At 40.3% G+C, this 12,774-nt stretch overlaps 1 protein-coding gene across 3 annotated transcripts in view; it reads left to right on the forward strand.

Annotated features, from left to right (window-relative positions):
- The window catches only part of LOC111870237 (alpha-taxilin), a 95,022-nt gene that overhangs the window by 41,284 nt on the left and 40,964 nt on the right, over window positions 1-12,774 (forward strand). For all 3 annotated transcript variants that reach the window (XM_023862347.2, XM_023862348.2, XM_023862349.1), the window contains exon 5: window positions 11,437-11,631. In XM_023862347.2, coding sequence (XP_023718115.1) covers window positions 11,437-11,631 — 195 coding nt within the window. The remainder of the gene's footprint in view (window positions 1-11,436; window positions 11,632-12,774) is intronic.

The following is a 12,774-nucleotide window of genomic DNA, read 5'->3' on the forward strand; positions in this document are numbered from 1 at the left end:
TGTAAGTCCTTGTGGCGGCTTCACATACAATGCCTATCTCTTGTTGAAGCTTATTTATCGTATGAGACATTTCGGTATGCACGACTGTGGGCGTCTGAAATCGCTCGCTGTTAGAAATACACAGGAGAACATTCTCAGAATATGGTGTTGCCAGATCGGTCATTTGTTCATTCATTGCAGTCAAACCATTGTGTTTGTAACGATTTTGAAACATCGCAATATGAGGTCAGCCACCCATGACATCATGAACCATTTTTGAAGCAGATATTCAGTTCAGCCAAGATGTGAATGAGATTTTTGTATGTGTGGGCGTGATTTATGGCTTCTGGTCGTGGTCTAAGCACTGTGCTGGCATTAAACCATTCACTGCTAGAGAGCCGTATAATTCACCACGGCCACATGACGACATCGTATGGAAGATGCTGAAATTGAGAAACAGCTGTTTAATGACACAGATTCGGACTGCTATTCAACCGATTCTGACAGTGGCGAGGAAAGTTGGAGTTCTGATTCCGCGGATGAAGGGTCATCACCTTCGTCGGCAACTTGGGGACCGCCAGACCAGTGTGGCTGGAGAGGTGTGAATAATTATTCCGGTGTAGCTGTGGGGATAAATATCACTGCAGCTCCACGCGTGAATAAGGATTCCACCCCTCTCTGCGTTTTCATGCTGTACTTTGCGGGGATTATCCATCTGCTGGTGGAAGAGACGAATAGGTACTATCACCAATACCTAGACAGACTTGAAGACGGACCATCTCCGCGGCCTGATGTAACTGAATCCGAGATGTTTCTGTTTCTAGGAATAATCATTCAAATGGGAAATGACATTAGAGACACACTAAAGGACTACTGGTCGACTGCTGAACAATTTGCCACGCCTTTCTACTCTAACACAATGAAACGCGACCGTTTTCTTCACATTCTTCGTTTTCTACATTTTGCAGACAACAGTACAGAAACTGACAGGAATGTTGACAATTATGACCGACTATGGAAAATTCGGACCATCTTCGACACTCTCAATGACGCATATAAAAAATATTATAACCCTTCCGAACATTTGGCCATAGACGAAATAATAGTTAAATTCAAGGGAAGGGTGGTTTTTAGACAGTACATTCCTAAGAAGCACAAACATTTCGGAATCAAAATCTTCAAAATTTGTGACGCCACTGGGTATACCTATGACATGAAGGTTTACTTAGGAAAAGACAGGAAACATGCCAGCCAAGACGTGACAGCGACACATGCTACAGTTAGGGACCTATGCAGGCGTATTGAGGGCGTAGGTCACAAACTGTACATGGGCAATTTCTTTTCGTCACCAGACTTGTTTGACAACCTGATGACAAAGGACATAACGTGCTGTGGGACAGTCAGACCTAATCGGAAGGTCTGACGATTTTCGACGAAGACAATTTCGACTGAAGAAAGGAGACATTCGTGTTAGGGTGAGACAGAACTTGACAGCACTAGTTTGGAAGGACAAACGTGACGTACACATACTGACAAACATGCACTGTCCTCCAGGAGAAGGCAGTTTCTGTGATGAGCACGGAAATGCCATCAAACCATCAGTTGTTGTGGATTATAACACGCACATGGGTTATGTCGACAAAGCGGACAGAATGACAAACAATTACAGCATCAGTCATCGGACCTGGAAATGGACAAATAAACTATTTTTCCATCTCCTGGATCTGACAATTCTGAACAGCTTCATCTTGTTGTCATCCTGTGGCACGAAATTGTCACATCGAGACTTTCGTCTCGCCCTTGTGTGCAACATGGTGGAAGAAGCTGAAAGGGGTTCACCTTGCCCTCAAAGGTCCATTGGTCGACCTCCTGCCGTGTCATCGTTAGTAAAATGATTAGAGGAAGCCCGTCGACATCACTGGCCTGCTTCCTCTAAATTGCAACTGAGGTGTCGTGTGTTCTTCGCGTGGGAAGCGGTCTAGCGTTCGTACGAAGTGCGTGAGGTGCGAGGTCGGACTCTGCATTTCGGAATGTTTTCAGCAGTACCATACGAAGGCCACATTACCATAGATGACGCAGGAGGGAAGGCTGTTTCCTCATGAAGATGGTGAACATATATCACATAAGTAGAGCAAAAATTTAATTTTAAATTTAATTTTAAAAAAATCTTTACACGTGTGCAATGCGCGAAATCATATGAGGTCGTTCGGCCATATGACGTCGGTAGATTACATAAGATCATGCAGGAAGGAAGGCTGTCACCTTATAAAGGTTGTGACCAAAAATCATGTAAATATAACAACAATTTATATTTTAAATTTAATTTTAAAAAAATCTTTACACGCGTGGAATGCGCGATATCATATGATGTCGTTCGTCAATTTGGCCTTACTTTTAACGTTATATGACGTCGCTAGATTACATTAGATCATGCAGGAAGGAAGGCTATCTCCTTATCAAGGAGGTGACCAAAAATCATGTAAATAGAACAACAATTTATATTTTTAATTTCATTTAAAAAAAACTTACACGCGTGGAATCTGTGACATCATATGATGATGTTTGGAGAGCTGCCCTAACTTTTAACGACATCATATGATGACGTTCGTTCGATAAAGGTTAAACACCACTAGTGGAAGTGTGTGCATGCACTGCTAACTGCTAGTAGAAGCGAATGCACAATCCTAAATATTTATTTTTAAATATAGTAACTACCAGACAGATCTGAGTAAAGCTGTAATACAAGAATTAAATTGCTACCTAAGTGAACAACAACAAAAAAAGAGTATATGAGTTATGCCCCAACTCATCTTCGAGTCAGTACTTATTGAACATATATTTTTAATGCAGATTCTGCAATAATGATGATGATGATGATGATGATGATGATGATGATGATGATGATGATGATGATTGCACGAGTTCTTTGTCATCCTCATCTTCGTAACACCAATCATTATCTTCTTCTGTGCAGCAGTGCGAATCAGAATCAAATGTCGGTTGCCTTTCAGGTTCATCATTTTGCAAACAATGTTACACTGCTATTGTATAATGAAATGAAACTGCAGTATTCAGTTTCACTCTGAATGCACAGAAAACAGAATGCATGCTGTATCTCAACCACGATGTAACTGTCTGTGACCATAGAAAGGGCAATAAGATCTTGCAGCTTCAGTGGAAGAGCTTAGCACTGAAGTAGGGACCATCAGACTGTTCCCTCTAGCCTTTTTTGAATAGCCATACTTTCATTTTTCTGTCCTTTAGTTAAAAGTTTCAAAAATCTGAAGATTGTAACAAAGACATGAAACTTGCCAGCAGAGAACCAAATGATTTTATTGCTTCCAACTGTTTTATGGTACCAGGCACTGGGAAAATATATCAAGTGTTACAAGCAGGAATGATTTTATAATGCAGAACAACTCTGCAAATAGGCAGAAAACCATTTTTTCAGTATGCATTAAAAGTAAAAGAAAAAAAATTGAAAATAGAGTATAACCCTTTTGCATAAAAATTTTCAAATCTTGTGTTATTGTATTGTGTGACACTATATTCTTTGCTGATATAAACAAAGTTAATTCCGTCCATTTATCATAAAAATTGTGTTAGGTACAGCTGTTTGAAACACAACACTTAAAATTGTTTAAGTGCCCTAACAGGAACAGACATTTAAATGCAGAACTTCAACAGGCATTTAAACACGCACCAGAAGTGGGCATTTAAACAATCTCTGGCCAGCTTAAGCTACCACGATTTCAAAAGTCTGATGTTTAAAGGTTAATTGAAGGCTTCTGGTGTAAATATTGGTAACATTTTCTAGAAGAATAACTATTATTTATTGGGTGTTTTTATGGAGCTGGGATATCTCACTCAGTGCAATGACAGGCTATGGGCTGGACAGCCAGGGTTCAGTTCCAGGCAGCATCCATGCCAGCTCTGTGGCCAACCTAGCCTCCTATTTGGTGGCTACCAAGGGCTATTTCCCCCAGGTTAAATTGCTGGGGTGTGAAGCAGACCACTCACCTCCATCTAGGTGTTGAGGTCAAGAATGGTGGACCTGTAACTCCACTTCCCTCTACATCTTCATCTTCTGCTTACGTACTTAATTAATAAAGTACAGTGACAACTTTACTTTTTAAGTGTACCGTTATGTGTTTTGTGAGTATCCCAGAAGAATGTCTGGAAAAATTACTATGTGAGAATGCAAGCTGCAAAGCTGTTCACAATCTAATCATTTCCTAATGTTGTCTTGTAGCATCTGTTGCACTGTGTATACTTTTTACAGTGGCACCTCGCTTAACAAGCATAATTCGTTCCAGAATCTTACTTGTAATGCGAAACACTTGTTAAGCGAAACAATTTTTCCCATATAAATTAATGTAAAATACGATAATGTGTTCCATGCCAAAAAAAACTAAAAAATTTTTATGTATAATGTTTATTCAAAGAAAGTTATATATACATTGTGGAGGAGCGTGAATCATCTTCATCTTTTCTTCTATGCGGAATGAAGCAACCTGGAATGCGAATTCGATTTGCAGGAAAAAAAGAAAAAAAAAATGAAATAATTAGTTTATTATTTATGATACATATCTAATTCTTTTTTACTAGAAAGCTGTCTAGAGATATTTGTTTTTGCCGATGCTTCAAAATTTGGTGAAAATGCAACACAGTATTATCATTAAATAAATTTGTAGCACGCATAGCCACTACTTCTCAATGTATGATGCAACAGTTTCCAATGCTTTCAGCATTTCTCTTATCGCGCCAGAAGATTGTTGATTTGCTGTTACCTCCTCCTCCTCTGACAAACTCTCCTCCACAACATCTTGCTGTGAAACACAGTGCAACTCCAAATCATGCAAATCGTTGATGTAGACCAATTGTATGTGCATGCTAGATCAGCCACGCTCACACCTCGTTCTCGCTTTTCAGTGATTTTACGTTTCATTTCTACGGTTATTTTTATTCTCTTATGGCTGTCTTTTTGCGGCTTTTTCTTTGGGAACATTTTTGCAAGGGTTATTAAACTTTGCACAAAAGAAAATCACAAATAGTATGTCTGAACACAAGTTTGGAAAAATGTATGATCACAAGCGACAGTAAGATGCTAGCGGAACGAGTGCTAAACACAGACTGATGTAGCAAGCGCACAATCCGGGACTTCCCCTCTCGTCACTCGTTATGTGAAATGTCACTTGTTAAGCGAGTCATTTTTTTACAATTTGTTTTGCTCGTTATGCGAATTACTCGTTAAGTGAGGTTCCACTGTATTCATATATTCACTGCTATCTCACATGCAACTCGCACCAAGAGTTTTAAAATTTTAAAGCTGTCAGTTTTTTCAAGTGGTATGTATTTAACATATCTTTTGCACAACATGTTTCAGCTGATTTGGCTGTCATCAAGTGCATTAAAATTATTGAAGAGATTGATTCACTTTTGTGCCATTGGAAAGTACCCAGACTAGGTCAAAAAAGAAATGCTGCCCTGACATACTCAATTTTGGCTTCCATCTCTATCAAAATAGTCTCATTGGGAACATATACAGTGATCCCTTCATTTTTTCCATGTTTCAAAAGCACCGTGGAAGTCATTTTTCTTAATGCCATCAAGTACCACTTGCAATTCCCTTTGGATATCAGACACTGTTTCAAAATGTTGTCCCTTCAATTTCATTTTCAATTTTGGAAGCAAAGCAAAATCACAGGGGGGCTAAGTCTGGTGATTAGGGAGGATGGGGAACGATAACCATGTTATTGTTAGAACCAAACTCTGTGGTTTTCAGGGACGTGGGGGCAGGCGTGGTGTTGTGATGAAGGAGCAGTGCATCTCGTGTTCAAATTTCTGTTATGAACTCCTGTCAGTCTCCATAACTGATCTCAACAATGTCTGTGAGCTCATTAATTGTTCAGTGATGGTCTTTGATGAGTTCTTGAATTTTTTCAACATAGTTTATCATTTTGCGGGTGCTTGGTTGCCCTGAACGTATGTCTCTTTCAACTGACACTCCACAGGCCTTGAAATGTGAATGCCATTTGGAAACCACTGCCCAGATTAAAGAATATTCTCCAAAAGCATCACAAAACATTTCAAGAGTTTCAGTAGCAGATTTACTTAGCTTCACGCAAAATTTGATGCAGACATGTTGCTCAATTTTGCCATAAGTCACAGACAGAACAAAACATGAAGTCAAAATAGCACTCGTATGAAAACAGTGTGCATTCACGGTGTGGTGTCACGTGGCAGACTGATGCAGTAGGGTTTTGGAAGTGTGACTTTGGCCTCTTCTCTCATCTTCTTTCACTGAGTTAATTACAACAATAACAATCTGGGAACTTTCTGATAACACCTCGTGTTGGTACGTTTTCCTAATTTTATGATCACATCACCAGTTTTAGTGTGAGTTGCACATGAGATGGCATTGAATGTATGAATAAACACTAATTATTTCAGTTAACTTTATTTTGATTCATGTGATCTGCAGTATAGATTATGCACATTATAATTGTCTGCAACCCAAAACATGGCTGATGAACCCTGGTCTACAGGGGCTGAAGAAGATATTTCAGAATTACTAGGTTTTTGGACTTTGTCCATCATCCATTAATCTAGAAACTAGAAGACACTACTTTCCAGGAACTGGATCTGTTTCCATCCTCATGTGAGGGGTGGGAGGACACCTACTTCAGTCCCTTACAAAGTGATTAAGGTTATTTTTTGTCTTTGGGAACTGGATCAGTTTCCATTCTCAGGTGAAGGGGGGAAAGAAGACACTTAGTCTGTAGAGTCTTTTAGAAAGTGATTGAGGTTAGGTCTTTTTATTTGACCCAACAAAATAAGTGTGTTCCCCCCTCACCTGAGGACAGAAACAGATCCATTTTCCAAAACATTGTTTTATAGTTACTTTCTGAAATGTGCTTTCTAGTATGTAGAATACCAGACAATAGACAAGGTCCAGAAACCCAGTAATTCTGGGTCTTATACACCATCGTCAGAACCCTTTAGGTTCTGTAGGAAGATATTTGTTAAATGGAAGTTCCTATTTATGAAATATACTTTGTCTGTTTGGAAGTTCCGATCATGATCTTCCTACAATCTCACTCTTTTTTTTTAGATTCAGTTACCATGATTTAATCATACACTTGTTCGAAAAATGTTATGATCAAAACCTTTGTTATTTCATTTACAGAAATAACATGCCATAAAAATGTTAACTCCCTATACGATCCATCTCTAAAAGTCAGATTTATGCAGAAGATCACAACTCAGTGACACATCATATTCAGGACATGTAATGTTCAAATCTCAGACTGTCAGACTCAGGCTATCCTGACAAAGGTTTCTTATGGTTCAGCTAAATCTTTCAGGCTGAAGCCCTGATAATACCTTAAAACTAGTCATTGCTTTGTTTCACAGCAATTTCAATCCATCATTCACAAATTTGCCCTTTCACAAAAACTGGCTAGGACCAGAATGAGGAAGTCAGGTTAACGAAAGATAAATTATCAGTCCAAGTCTTCTTATATTTATTGAACTTCATCACATTCTTCGCATGTTTTCACTAAATGCTGGTAAAATAATAAGCTTTAAATGATATGAAACATCAGTCACGTTATTGAATCCCAGACCTGGTCTTTGTTTGCACATCTTGTTTCTTATGTGCATTATAGGGTCTTATCAGTTGCATGTGTATGCTTGCAGAAGGCTTGCTGTGTAACATAACAAAGAATGAGCTTGCCATATTACAGTGCCTTCATGCTTGTTCCTTAAGTTCCTGCTGCTGTCCTTGTCACGTGCTGAGGACAAATTCTTTGTTAATATCATGTTTCATGCATAAGAGTGTGTTACTTACATGCGTGCACGTGCACACAGATATATATACAAGGGATGGACAAAAATATGGAAACACCTCGTGAAATGCATGCCTGAATTGAAGTGTTTATTTTAGCAACGTTTGTAGGTCACACTTTCTTATCTGCCCAACACCACTACCTATACAACCTCCGCAATACGTTGCAAGCTTCATTTGTTGTGAAGACAGTGTTCTGTGCAATTTTTTATGCATCACGTCAGAGCTAACAGAATTCAAACGTGGGCAAATTGTTGGGGCCCATATGGTGGGTGCTTCTGTAACCAAGGTAGACGAGGTTTTTGATGTTTCGCGAGGCACAGCATCCAAGATTATAACCGCATACAGGAGGACTGAAAGAACTGTGTCCGATAAACACCAGTGTGGATGGAAATGTGTGTTGAGTGATCAAGACAGACAAACATTGCGTAGGATTGTGACAAAAAATAAGAAGACTACAGCTGAAAAAGTGACTGCTGAACTGAATGTCACGCTTACAAACCCTTTCAGCACCAAAACAGTATGAAGGGAACTCCACAAGCAGGGTATTTCTGGACGAGCTGCAATTCCAAAGCCACTCATCAGTGATCAAAATGGCACTAAGAGGACAGTATGGACTATGGAGCAATGGAATCATTTGGTCGGATGAGTCCACCTTCACACTCTTTCTGACTTCTGGCTGAGTTTACGTCTGGAGAATGCCATCCCAAGCTTATGATCCAGATTGTTTACTGCCAAGAGTGAAACATGGCAGGGGTTCGATCATGGTATGGGCAGCCATATCGTGGTATTCTGTCGGACCCATCATTACCCTGCAAGGTCACGTCACTGCCAACGACTGTGTGACCATTTTGGGCAACCAGGTCCATCCCATGGTGCAAAATTTGTTCCCTAATGGTGATACCATTTACCAAGCCAACAATGCCTGTGTTCACATAGCTCACATCGTCCAGGAAGATGAAGTGTCACGTCTGCCATGGCCCCCACAATCGCCAGATATCAATATTATTGAGCTTTTGTGGTCTGTTTTGGAGAGCAATCTGCGTGCGCACTATCCACCTCCATCATCAATAACAGAACTTACCATGTTTTTCAGGAAGAATGGTGCAAGATTCCCTTGCATATCATACAGGACCTCTATTTATCCATTCCAAGGAGACTGCAAGTAGTTCTGCAAGCCAGAGGTTGCCCTACACTATATTAGTTATGGTAATGTGTTCTTTTTTGTTGGGTGTTTCCATATTTTTGTCCATCCCCTGTATATACAGGGTGTAAGTCAAAGGTGCTGACAAACCTTGGGCATGAGTTCCACATACCAAAGCAAGAAAAAATGTCCCTATCAGCAGGTGTCACAAAACATACTAGGTGGTTCAAATATGACCGAGACTGATTTTTTTTGTAAACAAGCCGCACCGCGCAGCAGCTGTGCGACCTTGAGAGAGTGAAGTCACAACATCCACCCTCCATCCTGTTAGGGTTAGAACCTGTTCAGTCCTGTCTGGAAGTTGCTAGAGTGATAAGTGAACAGAAGGTACTGCGGAGCGTGGAACAACGCATTGTGATCAAATTCCTCGTTGGAGAAAACGTCCCATCTGCTGAAATTCACCACATACTCCAACAACAGTATGGGAAAGAGTGTCTCTCACAGACCCGTGTGTTTGAGTGGTGTAAGTGCTTCAGAGAGGGCAGAGAGCGCGTGGAGAATGAACCGCATGATCGTCGGCCGTGAACATCCGTCACCAAGCCAAACATTGATCGTGCAGATGCACTTATTCATGAGAATAGGCGCATCACTATCAAGGAACTTGGAGCAATGCTGTCCATCAGTGTTGGTAGTGTAGAAGACATCATGAAATAACACCTGCACTATCGTAAGGTGAATGCACAGTGGGTACCACGCACTTTGACAGACGTGAACAAAATGGTGCGCATGCAAGTTGCCAGTCGTCTCCTACAGCACTTTGAAGATGAAGGTGATGCATTTTTGAAGTCTATAGTGACCACCGATGAACCGTGGGTGCACTACTTCATTCCCGAGTCCCAGCAATCATCACGTGAGTGGTGGCATACCAGTTCTCCCAAACCCAAGAGAGCGCGGAGGAGCCGTTCGGCAGGAAAAGTAATGGCAACGTTCTTCTGGGACTGGCAGGGGGTTATCCATGTAGACTTTTTGACAGATGCCAGAACAGTCAATGCAGCTTATTACTCAGACCTTCTGACAACAGACGTGAAGGAAAAGATCCGATCCAAGCAGAAGAGAGGTGGAAAGTGGGTAGTCTTCCTTCAAGACAATGCATGCCCCCATGCGGCCAAAACAACAATGAAAACCCTCTGGAAACTGAAATGGAACCTTCTGACACATCCGCCATACAGTCCCGATTTGGCACCAAGTGATTTCTACCTGTTGGAAGGCTCAAATCAGACTTGCAAGGCATGCGGTTTGTGGACAACGACGCCGTCACCCAGAATGTTCGGGAGTGGATACGCCGCCAACCACAAAACTTTTTTGAAAAGGGCATCAGAATGCTTCCAGAACATTGGAAAAAATGTGTTGACTCCGGAGGGGAGTACGTTGAAGACTGACAAGTGCAAGTAAGTGTTTGGCAATTTTGGTTTAAAAAAAAATCAGTCCTGGTCATATTTGAACCACCTTGTACAATTTGTGAGTTAAAGCCGAAAGAGTACATTTATAATAAGAGCTCAAAATGTCCTCCATGAGAATCAGTGCACACCTCAGCACATCCAGAGATGGATAGTTGTGGATAGTCCGACAGGCATCCATAATATGATGGTGAAGTTCCTCTTTGTTGTCAACAGGAGCTGCATGCAGAAGGCTTTTTAGGAGTCCCCTACAGGTTGAAATACAGATGATTCAAATCTGGCAAGGGTGGAGGCTGTACAGTGGGTCCTGCTTTATCTATCCATCAGTTATGATACATGTGTGTTACTGAGAATAGCTAAAATGTGCTGCAGCACTGTCATGCATGTACCACATTCATGCTCTGCCTCTGATACTTCTTCCAGTGTCTTTGGCAGATGGTGTAAGAGGACATCTCAGTAGTGGTTGCCTGTAAGCTGATGTGGCAAAACATGTGGGCGTGCCAGGCAGTCACCAACAATCCCTGCCCACAATTTAATGCTGAACTGCTGCTGGTGTCTACATAGTATTCATCAGCCATAACTCACTAATTAAATGTTCCCAGTTACATGATGATATGGACATTTTTTCTGGTTTTGGTACTTGGAACTTGTGCCCAAAGTTCATCCACACCTTTCAGTTACACCCTGTGTGAGTGTGTAGACACACACATATTATTAATGGGGGGGAGAGGTTATAGTTTCCGAAATTCTGCTATGGAAAATGATGGAACTGGAATTATGATGTGAAGTACAGTATTTTCTGTAGCAATGTGTTTACAGACACTTCTAATTTATGATCTTCCCATGAAATATAGACCAGTTCTCACATGGGTACAACACAGCAGGCAGTGGTTTAAGCTGAATTACATTATTTTCATGGAATATCTCACAGGGCTTATTATACAGTACTTCAATTTGAAACCATATTCAATTTATGATATGTCTTTAAGAGGAAGGACATCTTGCAGGATGAGAGTTTGTTGAAAATCCGAGAAGAAGAAGAGAGGCGAAAGGAAGTGTCAGCCAATTTCCAGACTACCCTCAATGAAATTACAGCCCTAATGCAGCAGAATAATGAGAAAAACTCGAAACTTAGAGAAGACAACCTTGAAATGACTAAAAAGTTTAAAACAGTTTGTGAACAATATTCGTTGAGAGAACAGGTATGTGTGTGTTCCTTCAGAAAGTATTTCATGAAAGGGTTATAGTGACAGGTCTTCTTTGTCAGGGTATTGTATCCTTTAGATGAGCTGAAATGTGTTTTTTTAATAGTAACATATTTTAGATGCTAAATCTTTAGGTGATTATTGTTGACATGAAACTATAAATATGATATAACTCCACACGGTAGGGTAATTGTTTTTACTGGCAATCTCTAAAGGCCCTGTATGTGCAAAGAACACTAGACGTTTTATTTTAATGTGGAAGTAGGAAAGTGGAACAGCTACTCTGACTTCAGCAGAAGTCCTAAGTGTTTTGAGTTTTATGTTATGTTTGCATAAATGTTGAGGATGCGCCAAGCAGGTTGGTGTGACAGGAACACAGGTGACATACAGGTTTACTAGGTTGTCCTGATTGAGGCTTTCCATAGTTTTCCTCAGTCTCTTCAGTTGATTGTGTAGTATCATGCTTGAAATATGCCATAACCACATATCCCAGAATCATACATGCTCACTATTCGTGATTGTCTTCTCATCTCATTTAAGACTAAATAACATCATAATTAGGAAATATATTATTAAACTAGCTGTGCCTGGCCACACCTTGCTGTGGCTCAGTCTGTCCGTTCCTCCCCAGTTTGATTTGAAATTACTCGACGCATTGCTTCCACTTCGCAAGTACGACGACCTAAGCTTCTTCTTCTGCGAGGCATTATTTGGACGAAATATTTCAATTCAAATGCAGATCAATCGACACAGCTCAATCCCACCTCCAATTGCACTGAAAAATAAGGAGAAGATTTAAGAAAACAAAATGAAAAACAATGAAAAATAAACTATACTCACGAAATGAATGCTATGGTAAATGACACAGCTCAATTCCAACGCCCAAATCCAATTTATATTTATATAGATATAACGTTAGAAACCTTAGAAGTTGAACCGGAAGAAGTAGATACAGACGAGAATCCAACGCCCAAATCCAATTTATATTTATATAGATATAACTTGTTTGGGCATGTCACGCGAGTATTTATTGTTCTTCGCTTTTACACTTATACACTTTGCAAGAATTGCCACTTGCAGTATCAGAACTAATTCGGACAGGATAGGAAATGCTAGCACAGAACACCTTGTAGAAGTGTT

Source organism: Cryptotermes secundus, unplaced genomic scaffold (genome assembly GCF_002891405.2).
Source record: "Cryptotermes secundus unplaced genomic scaffold, Csec_1.0 scaffold45, whole genome shotgun sequence".
Taxonomy (NCBI): Eukaryota; Metazoa; Arthropoda; class Insecta; order Blattodea; family Kalotermitidae; genus Cryptotermes; species Cryptotermes secundus.